The 25,216-nt window shown below is 30.3% G+C and overlaps 3 protein-coding genes across 4 annotated transcripts; 2 read left to right on the top strand and 1 right to left on the bottom strand.

Moving 5' to 3' along the window:
- The first annotated feature begins 3,140 nt into the window (after positions 1-3,140).
- LOC114176225 (partner of Y14 and mago) lies at positions 3,141-6,132 on the top strand. The gene is made up of 4 exons (XM_028061183.1): positions 3,141-3,436; positions 3,528-3,641; positions 3,721-3,897; positions 5,824-6,132. Exons 1-4 carry the CDS (start codon positions 3,260-3,262, stop codon positions 5,965-5,967), a joined length of 612 nt encoding a protein of 203 aa, XP_027916984.1. The 5' UTR covers positions 3,141-3,259; the 3' UTR covers positions 5,968-6,132.
- A 7,612-nt stretch (positions 6,133-13,744) lies between these two features.
- LOC114176032 (UDP-arabinose 4-epimerase 1-like) lies at positions 13,745-18,731 on the top strand. Of its 2 annotated transcripts, none has more exons than XM_028060924.1 (11): positions 13,745-14,078; positions 14,824-14,978; positions 15,658-15,782; positions 16,185-16,298; positions 16,389-16,496; positions 16,609-16,700; positions 17,011-17,152; positions 17,273-17,367; positions 17,679-17,808; positions 18,013-18,157; positions 18,288-18,731. In XM_028060924.1, the coding sequence occupies exons 2-11, from the start codon at positions 14,918-14,920 to the stop codon at positions 18,524-18,526; spliced, it is 1,251 nt and encodes a 416-aa protein (XP_027916725.1). In that variant the 5' UTR covers positions 13,745-14,078; positions 14,824-14,917; the 3' UTR covers positions 18,527-18,731. The 2 variants fall into 2 exon arrangements, with proteins under 2 accessions (XP_027916725.1, XP_027916726.1); XM_028060925.1 differs by having other exon boundaries at positions 14,819-14,978.
- Positions 18,732-21,155: 2,424 nt separating this feature from the next.
- Positions 21,156-23,597, bottom strand: LOC114179205 (beta-amyrin 28-monooxygenase-like). Its single transcript, XM_028065455.1, has 3 exons — positions 22,648-23,597; positions 21,852-22,039; positions 21,156-21,762 (listed from the first exon to the last, which is right to left on the bottom strand). Exons 1-3 carry the CDS (start codon positions 23,570-23,572, stop codon positions 21,463-21,465), a joined length of 1,413 nt encoding a protein of 470 aa, XP_027921256.1. The 5' UTR covers positions 23,573-23,597; the 3' UTR covers positions 21,156-21,462.
- Positions 23,598-25,216: the final 1,619 nt, after the last annotated feature.

The raw sequence follows: 25,216 nt of genomic DNA, 5'->3' as shown, positions 1-25,216 counted from the left end.
ACTGTGTTTAAATAGTTAACGTTTTTGAACAGTACATGCCATGTGTCAGCTCTTGATTTTTTTGATTTTTTTTTAATTTTTTAATTTCAAAAAAATGGTCCACGTGTCAAGTCACAATTGTGCCACGTGTCAATGCTAGTGCCACGTGTCAGTTTGTGGTAGTATTATTTTTTTTGTTCAATTTAATCCCTATATTCGTTATTTTTTTTCAATTTAGTCCCAATTTTTGTTAAAATAAATCAATTTTAAAAATTAAATAGTTTTATTTTAATAAAATTTGGGACTAAATTAAAAAAAAATAACGAATATAGAGATTGAATTGAACAAAAATAACGAATATCAGGACTAAATTAAACAAAAATAAATAATACAACTACAAGCTGACATGTGGCACTAGCATACATAATTGCGACTTGACACGTGGACATTTTTTTTAAATGAAAAAAAAAATTATTTTTTAAAAAAAAATTAAAAAAAAATTAAAAAATTTAAAAAAAATTTAAAAAAATTTAAAAAAAATTTAAAAAACCAAGAGCTGACACGTGGCATGTACTATTCAAGAACGTTAACTATTTAAACACTGTTAATGAAAAAGACCAAATTGACCATAATTTGACAAAAATGAAGACCTAATTGAACATCAAACGACAATAGGGACCAAATTGAATAAAATTAACAAAAATAGGAACCGAATGTATATTTAAGCCATAAATATACATCTCAAAACATACATTGAATGTTTCTAACTTAAGAACAATGACATCAATTCATGTGCAATAAATTGTGCTAAATGTGTATAATTAAAAGTACAATACTAAGTGAGTATAATAATAATGTTTTAGATTACTATAACAAAGGTAGAAGACTAATACTGAAATGTAGAAGACAGATGGATCAACCGATCGGATAATACTGACAAAGATGAACAAACCAGAAGACTAAGGAAATATTAGTGTAATCTCTGTCCTACAATAACATAAGTAATCAACACAATTGAATGAAGATGGAAAAAACAGAAAAGGGACAAAGAAATTGTTGAAGCAAATGAGAAATTCTAGAAAAGAAAGATGAAACAAACCTTCCCTATGATGAGCCAAAAATCCTTGATCTAGTGTCTGAAGCCAATATTATTTTATTGAATGCGACCACAAAATGAAAATTAAAGCCAAATCCACAATTATACTCTTAAAGCAAGTGATGTGTTTTAAACCCTAGCCTTCGTTTGCGGTTCCCAATTGTTTCTCTTCCTTCGCATTTCAAACGCTACGAGCTTTTATTTTATTTCACCTCTTCTTCATAGTGCTACCAAGCAAGTATTGAGATTCAAAAAGGGGCTCTGAAAGAAATGGTAGAAATGGAATATTAAAAAGTTAGCATATTAGTATTTTAAAATTTTCTAACTTAACATTACTTCGGGCTTTTTTTTTTATTTCTTTTGTAACATAAATTAACTTCTTCTTTATAAAAAAAAATCAATTTTTTAGTACAAATAAATATATTAAATATAAATTTATCTCATTTCAAATTATTTTATCAAATTTTTAGTACAATTAAATATATTAAATATAAATTCATCCCATTTCAAATTATTTTATTTTTAAAATATTTTATGATAATATATTGACCTTTAATTTTAACTTTTTATTAAAATAAGGTTTTTCAACTGTTACAAAATATATTATCAAATTCTACTCTACCGTCCTACCTACATAATAAAGGAGTATCCTCACCCGCAACCTTCTCTGCCCACACAATTAAGTGATCATTGTAAAAGACAGGACCACAAACAAACACATAAACATGTTGAAGGATAAGCTAATGTAAACAATGAGTAGTCATATGAAAACTAAAATCATGTTACAAGTCCACACAAACATAGATATGCATATAAATATAGAAGTAATTGACACTAAACTCGATTATCCGAATACATACTTTTGATATTAGACTTACTATATATATATATATATATATATATATATATATATATATATATATATATATATATATATTCATGTCACGCACCAATCATATCCTAAATAATAAATCCAAACTAGCTAAAGTAAACTGAAATTTCACCTAACAGAGACTGCTAGACTATGATCCCTTCGCTCATTGAGACATCCTTCTCGCTAGACAAAAAGTGCACAAAAATTCACTCGACCAATGATTGGTTCACTCACCCAATGAGTGAATCACTTTAACTCTCATAATTACATTCCTCCAAAATTCGCTTAGTGAGACCATCCATTCACTAGGCAAAAAGTGCACAAAAGTTTACTCAACCAATGACTGAATGGCTCGCCCAGTGAGTAAATCACTGAAGTTCTCAGAGGTAAGATCCTCATTAATTCGCTAAAAGAGCTCAGGCTCGACCAACAACTACAAAGTCCACCAACTCATTGACTTTGGATTCGCTGAGCGAGTAGGTACTCGACCAACAACTCCCAAGTCCGTAAGTCCTTGACTTTGTATTCGCTTAGCGAGTAAATTCTTGCTCAACGACTTCCAAATTATCGAGTCTCTGACTTACGATTCGTTGAATGAGCATACTTTTGACTAACGAGTCTACATAATTCTGCAAAATGAGATTTTGCCTTCTAAGATACTTCCAACCTAGTCTAAGTAGCTCTTTAGTGATTTCATATGCTCGGGTCAAACCAAAATTTAAATTAACAACAAGCAGGAATACAAAATACCAAATAGAATGTGTGGAATGACACAAATATCATGAAAATGAACTTGTGTCACTGTTTAAGGATGGGTATTTGTTAATTTTTCATGATACTAAATTTTCATATATTGTTAGTAACAGAAATGTGTGTTGAATGACATTTTCGAGAATAATATAAGATAATGAGAGTATTAATTGAGTGACATTTACGTATTGAAAAAAGTAGTGAGGTTATTTCGAGCAAAATATGAAGTGTGTGGAATGATAAAAAAATCATAAAAATGAACTTGTGTCAATATTTAAGGATATATATTTATGGATTTTCTGTAATACTAAATTTTAATATATTGTTAATAGATTTAATGATGTTTATTTGTGGGTTTTTATAATACTAATTTTTCATATATTGATATGTTGTTATTATTAGTTGATTAGTAGATCGGTATATATATTATGAGTAAATTAGTAGATTCGTCTTTCTGGTTTGGTCTTTAACTGGTTGAGTGAGAGTAACAGAGTCGCAGAACCTGCTTCTTCTTCTTCTTCTGTCCCCGCGTAGTTGGAAGAAGAACAAGAACAAGAAAAATGAGCGACGACGAAAGAAAGAAGCAAGTAGCGGAACTAACCAAAACGCTCAAGGAAGGCGAAAGGCTCGTGGGCCCCACAAGACGGCCCGACGGAACCCTCCGAAAGGGCTTTCGCATCCGCGCCAACTACACCCCGCCAGACGAAGTCCCCAAGTACCAGCCCAAGCCCGCTCTCGTGCGCTTCCTTATTTTCCTCTTTTCCCTCTTTTTCTTTCTCCCTCCACACGACGCCGTTTCTCACTCCTTCTTCCTCTCCTTTTGTGCAGCTGAAAAAGGAGATGGGCTCCGCCGGGCCTCCCGGGTACGACCCCGACGCCGATGCGCGGCCCAAGACCAAGTCCGTCAAGAGGAACGAAAGAAAGAAGGAGAAGCGGCTCCAGGTAATGGAAAAATAATTCTGCTGATTAATTACTTTAATTGATTGGTTAATCTTTACGCGATTTGTGCGGGTTCTTTCAGGCTGCGGTTGAAAAGGATAAAAATGTAGAAGGTGGTGTGAGTGAAGATAGTGGAAAGAAGGAATCTTTGGAGGCATTGACCTCCCTTGTGAATGACTTGTCTGTGCAAGATTCCACGCAACAAGCACAAGCACAAGCACAGGATGTAGACAAGAAAATTCGAGCGCTCAAAAAGAAGGTGCGCAATTTATTCTTTTTTGTCTTTCCAGTCATCACCGCCATTCTCAGTTAAAGCTTCCGATATATCTTTTATGATAGAAATATATTAATTTCGTGTTTTTACATTGGTAAATGATCTCCACCAGAATCATTGTCGTGGGAAAAGAGTTTAAAAAAATTGCTGTAGAAAAATTTAGTTCTTTTTGGACTTGGGTTATCTCCAACCAGAAGTCAGAAGTTAGAGACTGGTTTGCTGAGATCCATTCATGGGTTTACTTCTCCGATCATATGTTTTCCGTCTAAGGGGACATGAAAATCAAACAACCACATGTTTAAAAGACATGATTATCTGTCAACCGTGTCACGCCATGTTGGTAGATGTTCTATTTATGTTTCTTGTGTGTTTGAGAACATTTGTATATGGATTCCTAATTCCTTCTTATGACTTCTTTTTATCACTGATATCACCTTATTCATTTATCTCTCTTCTATTTCTAGTTATCTCTTGGTTTAGATCATTTTGCGTGTCCAGAAAACATTTCCCTTATTTGAGTTTCTCTCTCTGTCTGTTTCCTAGATAACCCTTAAGCTCTTAGTTTTAAGCATCTCAGTGACAGGGCGATTCCTTTTTCTTAAAATGATGTAAGATGAACAGAGTTTTTCAGTGTAGGAAACATCCGTGCCCTTTTGGTTCCTCCGTTTTTCAGTGTGCTATTATGCCCTATCCAATTAATGTGTCCCTCGGGTATTTATTGCAAAGAAAATGAAGGTCCTTAACGTGTTTCTTGTTGCAACATGCAATATAAGAGTTAATGAAGCTGAAAGTGGTGTGGGGGTTGAATTTTAATAAAGAAAGTATTTAAATGTGAGATTGATATGATGCAGCAGAGTGCTTGTGGTTGTAGGAATAGTACCCTTAAGAGCTCAGATTTAAGCACATGATCCTGAAGTTTCATCTTTTTACGGCTTCAAATTTATAAATTAGAATTCAGCCTTTGCAGATCATTGTATAGAAAATAAGAATATTGATGAAGATAGTGGTGCAGTTGAAATTTAGAATGTTATGTTATGCCCTTGTGGTGTTCTTTACTTTGATCATTAACTGTGTCCAATTTTGTATCTGGTGTCGGTGTTAGAGCTTGTGATCATAGGTTATGGCACTGTTGTGTATCTAGTATTGTGCATATATGAGGATTATTTGAGTTAATTGCAGCATTGGTATATAGGTTTTCATATCTAGTATCCAAGGAATAGGATATAGTCTGTGTTTGCTACTAACTCCTGTCTCGAGAATTTATTACTGAGGCACTGCAAGATTGGAGATGTTTCTTGCACTCTTTTATTGGACAAAAAAAAAGGCTTTGTTGCATTTTGTAGCCTCTGGGGTTTGCTGTGTACTTTTCCTTTCTTTACAGGATCTCTTATCTCTCCTTTCTTTCTATTAATATTCTTACATCCGTTAAAAAATGAAGGAAAGAAGACATTCAATTCAAGTAATGCTACTCAAGATCCTGTAGCACTTCTTCTGAATAGTGACTGGTTAATTAGCTTTCATTTCTTTCTACTAAACACAATATTGGTGATGCAAAGGTTTTAGTAGTCCCATTTTAATTTAAATTACCTTTGTTTGTTTTTACTACAAAGATGGATCCTTGCTATCATCTCACTTGTTGTAAGTGACAGTAAGATACTGAGATGAATCTTTTATGTTATGTTTTTCAGCACACTGAGATCAATTTTTATAATTACATATAGTAGATATTTAATGTTGTAACTGATGGTGGCAGAAAATATTGTTATGGGTAGACTGCTAAGAAATATTGTTACTAGAAAACCTTCTTTGTTCTTCTTATCATCATTATGCATTTGTTCCGTCTTACTAAAGAAATATCTGAACTAATGCTTTTCCATTTTCCTAACCTAATTTTTGGACTGTTATGTTCAGATTCGGCTTACAGAAGCATTGGAGCAGAGAAGTTCAGATCAAGATCTGAAGCCAGAGCAATTGGAAAAGCTAGCAAAGCTAGAAGATTGGCGCAGGGAGTTAAAGGAATTGGAGGATGAGAAGAGTGAAACAACGGTGTCATGAACAAAATTGTCTGAATTAGGGTGACAAAAATGTGTAGTTTTGATTTGTGTTTTGTTGAATAGTATGACAAAAAAATGTGTAGTATGAACCATGTTTTCTTGGACATATATGTACATTTTTTTTGAAAACAATTGATCAGATTTTTCTTTTAATTTTTTTCAGCAAGTACTTGCTCGCCCTAGTGTTAATGTCGAAAACTTTGACTTCTGACCGATCTTCTCCCGATATCGTTATTTTAACTTGTATAACAAGGTTTGATTTATTTTACCCCAATTTATTTTTCTTGTAGTGATTATTTAGAAATTTATCTAACCAAACATGTACAACCTGCGATTGTTTTCAATAAAAATCTATAATTTGTTCCAAAATTTTTAATATTATTCTCTATTGATTTCAACTTAGGTCATGTAGTCTTTAAATTTTAGGTGGGTGTAGAAAGTAGAGTCTTTCGCTCAAACCTCCAGCTAAATATTGGACCTCGTACCGTTGCGTTCAGGCTATGTAAGTTTGAGGGATTAGAATTAAAAATGCTCTAGAGTTTATATTATTTAGTTTTTTATATGTATATAAAATTCATGTTAGACAATACTATGAAGTATGATTTCTCTTAGTTAGTTTGATATTTTAAAACACACTAACCTTTATTATTACATGAAAATATTATTAAAAAGAAAAATAACAACAAAAAATATAAAAAATTAAATGAATTCTACATACAAAAAATATATGATAAATTTTGTTAAAAGAAAAAGTTAAACAATTTAGTCAAAAATAAATATTAATTAACTTTATATATAATTTTATTATAAGTTTGAGAGATAATATCAAGTATAAAATTGATAAAGGTTAAATATGTTTCTGGTCATTTACGTTTTAGTGAAAATTAAAACTTTTGAAAACCTTAAACCAATTTAGTCTTTCAACTTTGAAAATGTATGTATTTAGTCCTTTTGACCAAAGCAAATTTTATTACGCTTATTTGACGTTTCAAACATATTTCATTATTTTCATTATAATATTTTAGTTTGTTTACACTGTTTGATACATGTATGCTTTAATGTTAGTTGATAAACACGTTTGAAAACGTCAAATAAATTTTAAAAAAATTGGTTTAAATGATTAAATCCACGTATTTTTAAAAATGAATAACTAACTTGGTTTAAAATTTCTAAAAGAAACTAATTTTAATTTTCACTAAAAATTGATGGTAAAAAACCTATTTCACCCAATAAATAAATAAATATATATATATATATATATATATATATATATATATATATATATATATATATATATATATATATATATATATATATATATATATATATATATATATAAAAGAACTTTGAGGAGTGGGAACCTCAATAAAGAAATAATGGAATAGATTCAACTAGTCATGCTTTGATGATGCCATGGCTGCTAGCTATAAAAGTCCCTTACAAGATGAGAGAGGGGAATATTTGAGATAAAAAAATTTGCACATATAATTTATACTTTTTAAACAAAAAATATAAATTTGTTGTAATAATATATTGGATTTCATTTCTATTACTAAAAGCTGTTTAAAAAAAGTTTTGGGAGGAACGTTCCATGTAATCTAATTAATATATTTGCTTCTCAATTTTTAGACAAACATGGAATAAATTTTGTGGTCAGGAAGATACATGTTTTAAATGTTTTGGTTATGAAATTTTTAAAAAAAAACTTTTTAGTGCATTCTGATGTTTTAACTTTCAAATTAACTAATGTGCTTCAGTGTCTGTCGCCATCAAAACACTAACTTTCAAAATGCATACTTATGTTACTTTGTTAATTATTAATATTTAAAAATATAATGCTACTACATTCAAAATTGTAAAAATGATAAAATTTAGAAACAAAAATAAAAGCAATGAATTAATTAGTTGATTGGTTGCAGTTTCATGTTCTTTTATGTGAAGCCTTTCATATGCAACTAGATTTTTCATAGATAAATATTTATCTATTTATTTATTTTTAAAAAATATGATATTTTGACCCAAAAAATTCGAAAACATTTTGATCAGCTGAGTTGTCATCTTAGATGACAATTAACAATATAGTTTTGATTTTTTTTTTTCCACGCTGAAGCGGGGAAAACTTTATTAACAATATGAAATTTTTATTTTTATTGGATATCTAGTATATTGAAACTTTTTTACAGTATCAAATATTAACTAAAGGATTAAATATATTTTTAATTAATTTAAAAATTTTAATAAAAAATTTAAATTTGTTTTTGTCTTAAATTTTAAAAATAAATAAATATAAATATTTTAATTCAATTGTAATTAATTTTTTGATGTGTTAAACGATTTTCAAAATAGTGTTTGAATTATTTATAGTACCATGTTCCAATTTAAATAATAATTTGAAACACCGTTTATCAATTCTAAAGAAAATTTAATTTTGCATATTGAAGTGTAGGAAGTAAACATCTATTTAACCCTTAATTAAATAATTTTATAAAATAAAAATCGCAACAAAGAAAATATGGTATTATCAAGTATTTAATATTAAAAATATATTCACATTATTTTCTCTAATATCAAATATTATTAAAGAAATTATAATTACATGAATATAAAAAAAGAATAAAAATTATGAACCGAAAAAAAATTATATACAAATTTATCTTTGAAACAAGTTACAAACTCAAGATTATAGAAAAGTTAATATAAGTTGCTATATCACTAATAGGATATTATACAATTATATCCATATCCAATCGATCAAAAAGACTCCATATAAAAATATGTAAAAATATAGACAAATTCAAACAGCATCTATAAAAATTAATTCATTTAACATTAATTTTAAAATTTTTTAACTTGTGGCAAATAGATAATAAAAAAGTTATGGAGAATTATATATTAACTAACTAAAAGCAAAAAGTGACCTCATATACCTAATTTGATATCACTCATTCACCTTTCCCAGCTAATTATATTAAAGAAGGTTCAAATGCATGCATATGGGGCAAACTGAGTTGTCACTTAATTTTTTTTATCAGCGAAAAAAATGTCTCTTGATTAACAAGTTCTTCTCTTCCTTGGTTTCTTTGTGCCTTTCAATCCACACCTGTTTAGTGGAAAAGGTGTTGCATTTTTTAAAAATGAAAATTTTGATTCAACTTTTTAATATTAAGAAAATAAAATTATTACTAACCCGAAAAAAATAAAAGTTGACATGGAAAATTCTAATGGTTTCTTCTTTGTTATCAAGTTCATGATGTTAAGTTTGTGCTGGTTTACTAGTACTTTAACACAGAGCATCATCAATTACTGAATAACTGTAAGAGTTTATTAAGAAGATTAGTCTTAAAAAACATTGTACACAGAACTAGGCTAGCTAATTAACATGATGTTTTTTTTGTTTGTTTGTGGGGAGTAACATGTTTAGACTTATTACATTGCCTTTGGAGTCACTGGAAATGTTATTCTGAAAAGTTGCAAATTTAATAACTAGAAGTATACTTATATAAAAAATAACAAAATGTAATTTTTTTAAAGTTTTCATTAAAAAAATAATGCAAAGAATTGAGAGGAAAGATGTGAACTTCCTTCTATGTTAGATTGATAGAGTGGATAACAATGTTTTGGAGATTAAAAGTATAACAAGTTATATTAATATTTCTGATTTGTTAGGACTATAATTCATTTATTTTAATGTTCGTATATAATTGGTGTTATATATTCTAATCAATTAAGAGAATTAACATAAAGTACATTATGAAATCACTAATGTATTTTTATATCATTATTGTCTTAATTTCTCTGATAACGAGACATATCAAAATACAGTGATATGTTTTAAATTTTAGCAAATTATTATGTCTCATATAATAATTATGGCATAAAAGTTTATATACCTCCATTCATAATCACCCGAGGCATAAAGTTTGAAAAATAATTTCAAAGTTCTTTTCATGTTTTTAAACCGGACATTATAGATTATGTCTTGATTTTCAAATACCCAAGACATAAAGGACTTATGGCCTCGATTGTCTGCCACTCGAGGCATATTATTAGTTAATTAATTTCAAAAATTAAAAACTATTTTAATTAAATTGTTGTAGGTTTATGTCTCGATTAGGAATATACCCGAGGTACAAGGCCATATAGGCCTCATGTGTGTTGCACCTGAGGCACAAGATGGTATATGCCTCGGTTGCCAATTGAACTGAGGTAGAAACGTTTATTTATGGCTCAAAATTGTAACAAATCTTCTTCTTCCTCACGTGAGTTTCTTCTTCGTCGAGAGAAAGAAGCAGCCTCCTCTCCTCTATGCACGCCTTTCCTGCTGCATCCGCGTCCACTCTCGCTGCCTCTGCATCCACTCCCGTTGTCGTTCCTGCCTTTGCATCAAACTTCTGCTGCCTCAAAATTGTGCGTCCACCGCCTCTGCTGTTGCTGCTGCCTCAAAATTGTGCCTCCACCGCCTCTGTTGTTGCTACTGTTGTGGGACGAGGGATATCGTAGACTGCACGTGGAGACCACCACTGGTTGGTGATTTTTTTATTCCTTTTTATATATTTTTTGATTTTAGATGAGTTGATTATGTTCCCTTGCTTTAAGATTTCACTATATGAGAATTAATTTATTTTTGCGATTGATTTGGATATTTTTGTTGTCATTGATCTTATTTCTGTTGCATTGATATTCAGATATTGTGGCATTGGTTGAAATTGCATTCGCTGAGATTTTGCAGTTTTTCAAAATGCATAAAATTGCATTTTCTGTTTTGCTTGTATTTCATGCTCTCAAGTTTCTATTTTTATCTTCAAAATTTATTTTGAATTAGTCTATAATTATTTTTTGTATGCTTCATAAGTGATTAATTATATTGATTTACCTCGCGAGCATATACTTCAAGTGTGAAACCAAAGCCAAAAAACAAAAGCGCAGCCAAATTTCTTCCCTGCACCTTTGCATGTTTGAAAATAATTATAAGAGATTAAGATATGAAAAAAGAACATTATATCGAGAAATAATTGATAAAAGCTCTTTTGAACATATATATATATATATATATATATATATATATATATATATATATATATATATATATATATATATATATATATATATATATGTCTCGGGGTTACGCATAACTAAAATCTAGTTGTCATTTTAGGAGTAAAAACATAGGGTTAGTTCTAGCAAAAAAACAACATTCCTGCACACTTCAAATCCTAAACACTACCACCACAACTCACCCAAAACTTTCTTTTTTCTAAAAACAACAGACAACCATAAAAACATACAAATATGACGAAGATGAAAAGTACCCATCATCGCATGAAAGACCACCGCAAAGTACAATACCTTCGAACTATCCACTAACATAAAAAAAAAATTTAAGCATGTTATTTTAAGTTTTTAACTTTTGTTGAAGGTCTGACGCCAAAGTGGAAGACATTAAATTAACATTTGTTGTCTATGAACAATCAATTATTTGTGGGTTTGTTTCTTCTGAATTTTTTGTCAATATTTTTCTTCCACTAAAACTATAAAAAATTAATATAAAATATAAGAACACACTACAACAAGTTTCAGAATTTAGAAATAGTGTAAGTTTGTAAAATAAAAGTGTAAAGTATAGAAAACTGGGTGAAAAATACTAAGAAAATAAAAAATATACCTTGAATTTTTAAAAATTTCAGAACCTCAATATCCTTTATGATTGACCGACGCGTTCGTTACCCAATTTCCAACAACTTTCATTTTTGAAAAGTTTCTATCCAAGATTTATAACAAAAGTTGTGACCCTTTGAAATCACTAAATCTTGACAACTCTAAATCTGTTACCGATGTCATTTGTAAATATTCTACACTACAACCTAAAATAAGTTACCTTAAAAAAAAAACTTAGTTAAAAATCATTTTCTAACTATTTTTAATGAATTTTACAAAATCCTAAAATGGGGGAAATGATGAGAAAACACCAACATTATTGGAGTCTTGAAAACACACTTAAAAACATTGCACAAAAACCAATTCGTGAGAATAAAAGAAAATGTTAAAGAGGACACCGAAATAACATAAATGCCAGTGAAAATGAAACGAAAACCACTTTAGGACCTTGCCATCATCGTCCCAATTGTTCACATGAAGAGAACATTGAAAAGAAAATGAGGTTTGTGATATTTCTTCTAAGTTTTTAAAATAACTTAACGTTGGAGATCAGGTAGGCCTACGTCAAGTTTAAGATTGACGTCAAAGTTAGTATAGACCGACGTTAATTTGAACAAATTATTTATAAAATTCATATTATACATTTTTATCGTTAAATTCTATTATATGCTAGATCGACTGTTAAAACTTTTTTTGTATTAGTAATGATATGATAGTGTAAAATTTAATGAATTTCTACGTAAAAAATACTGGAAGATGATTAAGAGAAGAAAACTTAATGTAGTTTGTAATTTGTAACCGTAAAAAGAAAAAGAAAAAAGAAAATAGGAGATGAAATTAATATACGCCATGTGTATGTATGTTTTTTTTTTACGTCAGGAATTTAAAGACAATAGTAGGTGTCCAAAATAAAAGAAGATAAATATTAAAAAATTTGGAATATGTTTTTCACATGGTTACTTTAAAAGTTATTAAATAAGAACCCAACTACTTATTATTTATTTGTATTGGAGAAAGATAATGTACTCGCATTAATTTTTCCTTTTTTTCAAATCTCATTATTTTATCAACCAACCTTTTAAGCAAATGTTTTGCAGGAATGGAACACACATATACATAGTATAATAGTTTATAGAAAATTTTAAAAAAATATATACAAATAAAAAAACTCAGCCAACACCGCAGCTGAAAAAGAAATCTATGAAATCGACATAAATTTTCGATATGTAAAGATATAATATTAAACAAACTATTAAAGCTAGCAATAGACATCGTGCTGACAGTTCATATTTTTTTACTTTTTAACATTAATAATTTCTAACAATATATAAAATAAATCTTCAAAATATATATTTCATATTTTTATTTTATTTTTAATTATATTTTAAAATAAGAAAAATAAGATTTACAAATAAATACGTATATACTGGAAATATTTTAAAAATGTATTATAAAATCACTTATTATTTTTTCATAATAATAATTTTTAATTTTAATTTTTAAATATAAAAGTACTACATATATATATATATATATATATATATATATATATATATATATAAGTTTTAATAAAAACAAAATGAATTTAAACGCTTCACTAAGAAGGTTGAGTTTAAGACACGTAGGTCCGAAAGTAGAAAAACCTGCTCCATATGATGCAATGCATATTGTAATTAAATTGGACCGCGTTTCTCGCTTATAGTACAACACAAATGTTCGCACATGATTGGACATTCAAAAAGCTGTTTTCTTGTTTAAAGTATTAACTCTAAAATGAATTAAATAAATTGTGTCATATAATAAATTTAAATACTATTCCTAATTTAGATATCTATCAGATCAAATTTTAATATAAATAGTTTCAGAAAAATATTGTGAATTGATCAGTGGAGACTTTGGTCCAGAAATTGAATCCAATTAGTAAATTTGATATGTTAAAAAATATATATGCAATAATTTTTTACAGCCTTCCATAAATTGAATAAGTTAATTAATTAATTAATAAATGATGTTATTATCATTAATAAAGTTAATGTTTCTTAACAATATCATGATGAAGGTAACAACAAATAGAGGTGAAGAAATATAAAAAGAAAATAGTCCTATGATGATGATGTTGTTGTGTTGTTGTTGTTCCTTTGATTCAGGGTCGCATCTCTCTCTTTCTCTCTCTCTCTCTCTGTCTAACGATTCGACAACATGGACTGCACGCACAGAACTCTCCGCTACTCTCTCTCTTCATCAATATTGAAGGCTCTCAAGACCACCCTTCAATTTTGGACCCCTTTCATATTCCTTTGCGACTCACTTTCCATTTTCTACATCTTTCTCTCTTCCTTCTCTTCTCGTACACATTTTTCTCCCCTTCTTTTTACCTGTTCAATCATCTTTCTTCTATTAAGATCTTTTGGGTCACTGAAAGCTCGCGTTTTTCTTCCTGCATTGTTTTTCCTTCAGGTAATTCTCACTGCGGTTATGCCTCTGGTTCTCATGACCGGCATACTTAAGCTTCGAACTTGCTTTTCCTTACTGGGAATTTTGTGTGGTTCTGAATTTGAATTTGCTCGGTGTTTTTTGAGTGTGGCTCTGCCGAAACTGTTAATGGTGGGTTTTGTTCGCTGTTGTCATGTGTTGGATCATGAAAATGTGGTTTCTTCTGGGTTTGTTGAGAAATCTGTAGTTTTTTTTCTCAATGATTATTAAATAGCAATGCCGGCTTGTTGGGGGATTCGTTTTCCCCATGTTTCCTTCGCCTTTAATGCTTTGACGAATAAATTGGCGTGCATATATTTTGTTAGTGCTATGAGTAATGAGTTATGCAGAACCTAACTTTCTGCTTTGTACGTCTGTTTGGTTTGTTCTTGTGCTGCTTTCTGTGGATCTTGGAATTCTGAATGCCTTCTCTTTGGTTCACCATGTTTAAATTTTGTTTATATACTTGTAAATTGCAGGGTTCTGTTTTGTACACAAAAATGTTGTGGTTATTTGAATTGTTCGTGTTTTCATTGGCTGAATTTGCCGCCCCCGCTCCACTTCACTCCCCTAATTTTAACCCTTTTTTTTACTTTAATATGTTTTTGGGTTCAATCCTTTCCTTGGTTTTTACTTTCTTGTTAGATGGTTTTTCCTTTTTTACTTCTCTGGGTTGTTCTCTATTCTGTGAGAGGAGAAAATGTCTCAAATGGTGTGACTTTAAGTGCAGCATGTCTCTCAATGTTGGGAGTGGAGCTTGATTTGATAATTGATATTAAGGAATAAGATCTCATTCTGCACACTCAAAGAAAGGGGTTCTGCAAATGCTAAATTTTGGCAGGTCCAGAAATCAGCCAAGGACAGCAAGAGCTACAACAATGGGAGGTATAATTCTCTCTTCTAAATTTCAGCACAAATGGTGATAGAGATATATGATGATATCTTCTGTTTTTTTCAGTTGAGTTAGTTAGGAGATTAGTTTCTTCTGTTGTATAGTCTCCTTTGTCTTTATAAAAGATCTGTTTCTGTCTTGTATGTGTGTAATTCTTGAGATAATGAGATACTGTGTGTAAGCTCATCTTGACTTGCCCCTTTTTGTCAAACACCCTGTGTGCAAGTTCTTTTTTCTCTTCCTTATAACTCTCATACTACTCACATGGTATCAGATGTAATTGTCTTCCGCCTCTAGTCATGGCCAGCCATTCTTCTGATCACCTCACAAACCCGGCCAATCCTTTGTTTCTACACCTAGGAGAAAGCCCTACTCTTGTTCTGGTTTCTCCTCTTCTTGATTACAAACTTTTTTATATTTTGCCCTTTAAATGAAGCCTGGTTGGTTAAAAGTATTAATCAGTTTGAAAATGGAATGGAAAGCTTTACCTTTTGTATGACTTGACTATAGTATAGACTAGTTGCAGTGCATGTATATAATTGACTACAAGGTGTTTGTGAGTTCATAAATTGTCAATCTCCAATGACTTTGTTTCGTGTTTTGTTATTATTTTGGCTCACTCGTAATATACTTGGAGTTTGAAAATGTAGTTTCCGTTTTTCTGTCCTATAGGTTTGGATTATCCAGATCCAAAAAGGAAGGGCAATTTTGTTGGGAAAGTATTTCTTGCTGCTGTATTAACAACACTGTGTATTATCATGATCAAGCGGTCTCCATCTTTGAATTCCTCTAGTCCGGTAATCCTTATACCATTGACACCACTAAAATGCTGCACACTATTACCGTGGTCAACTACACATGTTACTAGTGCATTGGTCATACTTGTTGTATTATATTGTTTATTGTACCTACCTAAAAAAAGAGATATGGGTATAAACCATGTTATAAAACATATGAATACAGTGCAACAGATACATAAATTCTGTTTAAGTTTCTTTGGCTTTTTTTTATAACATATTTAAAAGATGCATTATAATTGTTTAGTTGGTGTTCAGCAGTGTTATATGGTGTTTACTTTTCAGTCAGAATTTTCTTCTTTCACTCGTTCAATCTTCTTGCTACTTTATGTATCTAATTCGACTGTACCTTTTTCTTTCATCTAGCTATATCGTTAAGTTTTATTTCTCCTCCCTTTGCAGTTTGCCATCCATGAACCTGGTGTCACTCATGTTTTAGTAACAGGAGGTGCAGGGTTTATAGGTTCACATGCTACTCTAAGACTTCTGAGTGATAATCATCGTGTCACCATAGTAGTATGTCTATTCATAAAAGTTCATTCTCTGTTTTAGCCAAATGCACTGCTCAGTGTATTGTTACAGACCTGACATTTTTTTTCCTGGCAGGACAATCTTTCACGCGGAAATTTGGGTGCCGTCAAGGTTCTTCAAGAATTATTTCCAGAACCTGGAAGACTTCAATTCATTTATGCTGACTTGGGAGATAGAATATCTGTATGCTTACATTGTTTGTTACTAGAAATACTTTGGTGTCACTCTTTTTTGTTGTTCTTTTGGCATATGCGGGGAAGGACCTTGAAAGATTGTTTATTTGACTGGTTATCAGGTTGACAAAATATTTTTGGAGAACAAATTTGATGCTGTCATGCACTTTGCTGCTGTTGCATACGTGGGAGAAAGCACAATGGATCCTCTTAAGTAAGCACTTCTGGATTTTGTCCATTCATGTTAATCTCAGCTGAATAAGTTGTGGAATTATAAATAAGTTGGACTATTCTAAAACCATCTTTATCCAGAGGATGTTTTTGATTGAGTACACCCATATTTGCTGTTGCTACTCTAAGAATGAATTATGTTTTGATATTGCTTTTTTTTGGAATTAGATGTGATTTTGTTGATAGAGTTGGCCAATTTGTGGTTACAAGAATGGTATTTTATAGTTGAATTGACCAATTTCGGTTGTACTTTATTAATAATTTAATGTATTTGGAATTCACATGTTTGGCAGGTATTATCACAATATTACATCAAACACGTTGTTGGTATTGGAGGCTATGGCTAGACATGATGTGAAGACATTGATATATTCTAGTACATGTGCAACATACGGGGAACCTGAAAAGATGCCCATTACAGAGGAAACGCAGCAGGTGGGAATCCAAGGATTGTTGAATTATGGGGGTTGGTTGAAAACATTTTATGTTTTTCATTGCATCCTGAATTGACTTTACTGCTCGAGGAGATTTGGAGTTAACATTGATGTTCTATAGGTCCCAATAAATCCATATGGAAAAGCCAAGAAGATGGCTGAAGATATCATCCTTGATTTCTCTAAAAACTCAGACATGGCAATAATGATCCTGAGGTTTGTATTTTGGATTTACATATTTCCCTTTATTTCAAACAGCTTTTTATATCTTATTCCGTGTGCCCTTTGTTGCAAAAGTTGTAACTTAAGTGATTTGGGGAAATTTTATGGAGCTTCCGACATGTTACTTTATATGCTGAAAACACACAAAAAAATTCATTGTATTTAGATTTGTTGGCTTAAAAAAACTCCCCACCTCATGTTAGAATGATCATATACAATTTTAGTTTTAACTGTGGATAAGTTAAAGGTATTTTAGAATTATCTGTGCTGGTATTCTTTATAAGTTTTCTTTGGGAAACTACCAGATATTTCAACGTGATTGGATCAGACCCTAATGGAAAATTGGGTGAAGCTCCTAGGCCTGAACTCCGAGAGCAAGGTCGAATATCAGGGGCTTGCTTTGATGCTGCTCGTGGTATTATACCTGGTTTAAAGGTATGCTGATACTGAAATTTTCATTTTTTTTTTCTTACATGGCTGAAAAGGGAATTCTTTATATAAGCCAGACTATGTTTTGATATGTATAATGATAACTGGAATGAAATGGTGTAGATGAATGTGTCATAAAGTTCCCTAGTAACATCAAATTCATTTGACGTAGTACTTGTAGTGTGTTCACTAGGTGCTGTCCCTATGCAGGTAAGAGGAACAGATTATAAGACACCTGATGGAACTTGCATACGAGATTATATCGATGTAACTGACCTGGTTGATGCTCATGTGAAAGCCCTAGAAAAGGCACAACCTGCCAAAGTTGGGATCTACAATGTTGGCACTGGAAAGGGTAAGTTAAACACTTGGATCCTGTTTTCTGAAGTCTATGTAGGATGAAGTGAAAACAGCAGAAAACATATTCTGAACCAAACCAAACAACCTTGTACGTTTGATTAATAGTATTAGTGCATGTTTATCAGGTAGTTCAGTGAAGCAGTTTGTGGAAGCTTGTAAAATGGCTACAGGGGTGGACATTAAAGTGGAATTTCTTCCTCGTCGTCCTGGTGATTATGCTGAGGTGTACAGTGATCCAAGAAAGATCAAACGTGAACTGAATTGGAGTGCTAAGCACACTGATCTTCAACAGAGTTTGAGGGTTGCATGGAGATGGCAGAAATCTCACCTTGATGGTTATGGAGTTCCAAATGAAATGCCTTGAATTACTTGGAAATTCTAGCATAGCACAACACTAGATGAAACCCTTGCTGCACTTCTATTTATGTATTAGAAAATAGGGGTTCATATTGTTTTTTCCCTTGGGATTTGCCATTGGGAAATTTGTTCTTAGGGAGCATGTAGTTCATTCGTTACATGTATTGACCTTATGATATGATTCAATAATATAATGCTGAGGCTCTATTATAGCTTTCTTCAATATCCTACAATCATATTTTAACTCTTTACACCATTCACATCTCTTGTTGGAATTAAATTCTTTCATCTTTATTATATATAAGGTCAAATTAAAATATATCATTAAATATCTTGATTTAATATTTTACTGTTAAACAGAGTTTTCATATGGGTTTGAGAGAAAAAAGGGTATCAAATCATCTTTTTTTTTTTTTCAAAAACAGGTGATACTCTGCATTAATACTATGATGCATGTACAAATAGTATATTCCAGCTAAATTAATTGCTTTTGATTTAAAAGTAAATTTGAATTTAACTTATTGTAACATTTGTATTGATTGGAGAATAGAAGGAAAGAGAGAAAAATGTCAGAATTAAAGGTACGAGAAATGTGTATAAAACAAAAGTATGCAACTACTTTTTTTATAGCATCATATAATTAGAAAAATAATCAGGAACATTTAAAAATTATGCCTATTCAGAATGGTTGATGATAAAAGAAGACTTTTTACAGATGATAACAAATAAAAGAAAATCGCTTATAATTTTTGTTTAATGTTCATTTTGTGGTTAAAACAAAATATATATATATTTAGTGGTTTCTCCATTTTGTTGTTTCATTGTGAATGGTTCTTTCTTAAATTAATATTATGGATGCTTAACGTCCTTGCTCATAATTCAATATGCATGCATGCTTAGGACTTTTGAATGTCTTAGGTGTTGTGCATTGTCTCTTTTGGTTTATGAATTTGTGGTCCACAAATGTAAAAACAAAATTCAGTCACGGCTATTTAATCATGCATTTCATTTATTTCAGCAGCCCATTTAATTAGAAATTTATGTGTACGAATCTACAATTTGCATTTTGTTTATATATAATATGGAAAAATATGTATAGACCTCTTCACTCTACATGGATTTTGAAGAAGAGAGTGATGGGAAGAGAAAAGAAAAGACAGAGAGAAAAAAAAGAAGAAGAAAAAGATGTGATGAATAATGTAATAAGCCAAGAAAAGAAAGATAAAAATAAAATGAGAAATAAATTTATAAATATAAATTTATAAATATAATTACTCGTGTAATATTACTTTAACTCTGTCCTTCTCCATGTTGATGTATTAATATAAAATTATTTCAAATAAGTCTGTAAAAATGGTTAACATCTCACTCTCTCATTCAACAAAATGACGCTAAACCTTGATAGTATTAAAAGGATTTAATCAAAGTATATTCTCTCATTCCATCATGATAGACTTTATGATGATTATTTTACAGTGACAATAAACTTTAATTAATTACAGTATATTAAAAATTAAACTCAGTTTTGCTAGATGTTACTATCTCAACTATACTTAATCCTATATATATATATATATATATATATATATATATATATATATATATATATATATATATATATATATATATATGGTCAATCTTACATGTAACAAAAGTTTTTTTTTTTTCAAATCATCTAGTTAGGAAAATAGGAAAGAGTATTCTTAAAGAAAAAAAGTTCCAACATCAAATATATTTAATACAATTTATATATATTTTTGAATGAATTGTGCTGAGTTATATAAAAACTCCTAATATCATCTAAGAACTCCCAATTATAATTCAAAAGATATTAGAATAATATAATTAAATATTATAGGTAATCAGTTATTTAATTTTCAAATATTTTAGATATTATATATAATTAATTATTTTATTGTTTTCTTATTAGTATATTTTTCTATTCTACAAAACTATCATTTTTACATAAACATACATTTAGATTTAATAAATTATTTTATTTCTTTTTTCCCTTGATATGATATGAAAGTCATATCTTTTGTGTCACAATTTTGTTAATTTTCATGCTCAATATCCTCATTTAAATGCATGATGTAGTGAGAGTATTTTTGATATCTCACAATGACCAATAATAAAGATCAATTTACATAGAAGTAAATCTCATTTTACTCGACTAATCTTATAAAGTTAAGTTATATTTAAATTCCCTGTCTTACTATAATATCGGTATATATATAGGTCTAAATCAAGATTAGGATGGATTCTTAATAACTTTGATACAATATTATATTTGGTTTAAGTAGTTGTTTTCTTACCGATTTTTATTAAATGTGGAACTTCACACTCTCAAAAACACCACAACAGGTCTACTTTGTGAAGAATAATTACGTGTTATTGTATCTTTTGTTGTCTCTCTGCGACTAAATCGATGCCTTTTTCATTCTGAATATTTCTTTATGTGAACTGTTGTCATTTTGCATGCATGGCGTGTAGGACTTTCGGGGTATCCTACGTGTCGTACGTTGTCGCTTTTGGTTGATGAATTTGTGGTCCAGTATCTCCCTGTCCAATGAACATCGATTACTAGTTAAACTATACCAATCACACTGCTTTCATAACAGTCAAACTATGCTGATTATATATAACCTGGACCATGCCATTGATTGATATATATGATCTGATATCAACATCTCTTTTATAAGGATTTCACATGCACGGAGAAACTACGATTTGTTCTTCAAAATAGTTACCTACTCAACATCACTTTTTTCCTTCTAGAAAACGACAACAAAACACTCCGAATATTCTTATTACATTGTCTCATTACACATACAATCCTATAATCAATTAACCTTGTCTGGGTCGTTTGTCGTCTTTATTATCATATGATATTGCTTTTTTCGAACTGTTCTTCGTGTTCACAATATCTGCACTTGTGAGAACTTAACGGTGATAAAGACGGATTGATACTCCCTCTGCTGGGGTAGGTATTAGACCCTCTGAAACTTTCTCATCTGGAACTGTAACTTCCCACTTGAACTTGTTTATTAGGATGTGAATAAAATTGAGGACCACAAATCGCGTGTAGTCTTGTCCAGGGCAAGATCTTGGTCCAGCTCCAAAGGGTATCCAAGTGTATGGAGCAGGAAGAATATTATTCCCTTCAAACCTTGAGGGGTCAAAACTTTCAGGTTTTGGAAAGTGGTTCGGATCCTTATTTGTCCCAACCAGTGACCAAAAAATCTGTGCAGATGGAAACAAGTTAGAGAAAATTTTAATTTATTACAAGCTTATTAACTTACATTAATCAATTAGTATATATCTTAAGGTACCTTCCACCCTTTTGGAATAGTAAAACCTTCATATGTGATATCTGTTATGACCTCTCTGAACACACCTGGTGCAGTTGGATAGAGTCTCATAGTTTCCTGTGCAACAGCCCATGTGTATTTCAGTTTCTGTATGCTGTCCCAGTCTAGTGCTGCACCAGATCTTTTGAGTTTTGTAACACCAGCATGCTCTGATTCAAAATAAAACAAAGTATCATGTATATATATATAGTCTATGTTTATATAGTCTATGTTTTAAGAAGGAATATTAAATATATTTGATTCTTTCTGCTTTGTGTATCACTGCCATTTAAATTTTGGCTATGTGGTAAGTCAACCATACTTTGTTTAAGAATCTTGCATTCTGAGTCCAAAAAGAAAGTCCAAAAACACAAACTGTATTCTCCTGGCTTAAACCAATAACTTATCTTAAAGCAGCTACTGCAATATTTTATGCAGACAAAACTTAGATGCACTTTTTTAACAACTTTTAACATTGTTTTTTTTAATTAAGACTGTGTTCTCCTAGCTTAAACCCCTAACTTACCTCTCTACCTTAAAGCAGGTACAATATTTTATGCACACAGAACTTGGATGCATTTTCTTAAGTATTTTGAACATTGTTTTTGAATTAACATTAGAGTTTCAGTTTGGTAATCTGTATGAGAAAAGGGTTGGTGAAAGTTTACAAAGACGAAAGTTGAATTCAGAGTAGAGAATTGTACTAAAAGCAGCTAAGAACCATATATTCAAACTCTGTCCTATGTTGTGTGTGTATATAATTACTATCTTAAATTACCGGATACGATTTTTTGGTAGATATCAGGCCTCTGTCCAATGTGTTTGATCATGAAAGCCAGAGTAATAGCTATTGGCATGTGGCTTGAATTCATCATCCCCATGATGATGTTGCTTATTTGAATTCTTGGCACATATTTTCCACCTTGCTCAGCACCAACTACGTGTGCTAGTAGGTCATCCACAACTTGTCCCTTGGACAAAGCTTCAATCTTTTCTTTGATCAGAAATTGGATCTCTTTCCTTATTGCAGATGAAGCCTTGAGTGCCCTACGGTATGAAGAGCCCGGGAAATTCACAGGAGCAGAGTAGATCCCAAAATACAAGTGCTCAAACTCAGTGGCCAATTTTGGTTCATCAATGCCTAAGAAGAATTGAGAAGCCAGTGTGAGGGAAAAGGCCTTCACCAAAGGGTACACCTTCACTTCTGTTTTTCCTTCCCAGTGTGTCGTGAAATGTTGATGCATGGTTGATTCAACCTTGTTCCCCATGTACCTTGCTATTCCCTCAGGTCTCAGAATCCCCAAGATCTTCACTGGAGCTGAAGATGCAGGTTCTTGTTTTGGTGCATGTATTTTTTGGTCAGGAATATTGAAGAACCTGCGCTGAGTCTTCATGTACCAAACTTTGAGAAGCTTTGTCTCGTTGGTGGAGACAAATTTGTTTGCTGCAGGACCAGAAAGAACCACTGTTGGCTCTCCTAGGATGTTTGTGTGGAAGTTCTGTGAGGAGTACTTTTTGACCCTTTCTTGAATGAAATGTTCACTCTTGAGGAACAAAAATTGGAAGGTTTCACCCATTAGGGGCCACCCAAAGCTACCAGGGGGCAAGGTTTTAGTGCCACCTGTTCTTCTTTTCTGCAAAACATACACAGATGCAACCATGGTGATCACAGTAATTAACAGAGATTGCATGAGAAATTCCATCTCAGCTGCAAATTCTTAGCATGATAGAGTGTTGAGCTTTCTTTTATATACTAGTCATGGAGGGTCCACATCGAGGGTTTCATATACCAGTCGTTTGAGGTACACTTTTTTTATTAAAGGGTTGGATGCTTGTATTTTATTATTATAATTTTGGTATAATTTTTTTTTTATTATTTTTGTTTAAAAATGTCAAATAGGTTTTTCAATTTTTTTTTAAATTAATATTATAATTATGTTAATTAATTAATAAAATAAATTATTTTTATTAACAATTTAAACTTTGATAAAAAATTTTGGATCTATTTTAAAAAATATAACAAAAAAGTATCAAATTGTAAAAAATTTTAAAAATTAGGACAAAATTAAAATTTTAAAAAATTGGAAGACTAATTTAATATTTTTAGACAAAATTAAAAATAAAAAGTAATTAAATCTATAATTTTTTTCCTTGCCATAGTATAATCTACTTTTTATTTTCTTAAAAAATATTTTTTGGAATTTGTGGTTTAGCCATCTCATTCAATTTAATTAATGATGGGTTGAGTTTGAGTGGGTCTATAAAAAAAATTAAAAAAATTCAACTCAGTCTAACTCTTTATATACATATTATAAAAATTCCCTCATATATATTTTTATAAAAAATAAAAATAAAACAACTACAATAGATAATGTATCACGATTGAGAGAAATATTAGCAACTTTTCTAACTGCATGCAATTGTCTATATCACATTTCTACCGGTCTCTATCCACATCACATAATTTATTTATTTTTGTTTGTGGTTATTATTTTTCTGTTGTCACCTACTATAAAACAATGGCCCAGATTTGACTTTTCATTAATGTTTTTTCATAAAATGTTTTCATTTTTTTTTAATAAAGAGGGTTCTTCAAGTGTCGAATTTTCAGCATTCTGGTTAAAATTGAAAATAGAATCTATTACAACAAAACGGGAATTGAGTTGTCATATATAGAATACCTTTAATTTTGAAAACAATAAAATAACTTTTCCTTACAGAATTTATTTAATGAAAATGTCATTCCTATGTGAGAACAAGAAGAAGAAATGCTATCAACTATATCTTGTAATAAATATATAGTAAAAAAAAAAATACATGAGTTATCTATGTTAATGTTATTAAATGAGTGTATACAACAAAAAAATCTTTTGAATGAAAGAGTGCAATAAATAATATATTAATAATTCAACATTATCACGAATAATTAAAATTATGAACATTGTTATTATGAGTATTTCAAAACCCACTTTACATATATTTCGTGAGAATTTTTGTTTTGAAAAAAAAAAACTATAATTATAGATTTCTACGTTGTATTTGAAATATAAAAGTTAAAAGAAAAACTTACATTACTTTAAGTGTTGAGAGACTGTTAACACGGACTAATATATATATATATATATATATATATATATATATATATATATATATATATATATATATATATATATATATATATATATATATATATATATATATATATATATATAATTATGTTTTCAATTTAGGATATATTTACGTTAAATAAAATTAGGATTTTTTTTTCACTAATTTGTTTTCAATCAAATCCATTTCTCGTAATTATTTGTGTAAGCTTGTTAATAATTAGTTTTGTCTACATCACA

The sequence above is a fragment of the Vigna unguiculata genome, chromosome 3 (assembly GCF_004118075.2).
Source record: "Vigna unguiculata cultivar IT97K-499-35 chromosome 3, ASM411807v1, whole genome shotgun sequence".
In the NCBI taxonomy this organism is placed as follows: Eukaryota; Viridiplantae; Streptophyta; class Magnoliopsida; order Fabales; family Fabaceae; genus Vigna; species Vigna unguiculata.
This window is presented reverse-complemented; position numbering and strand designations above follow the sequence as displayed.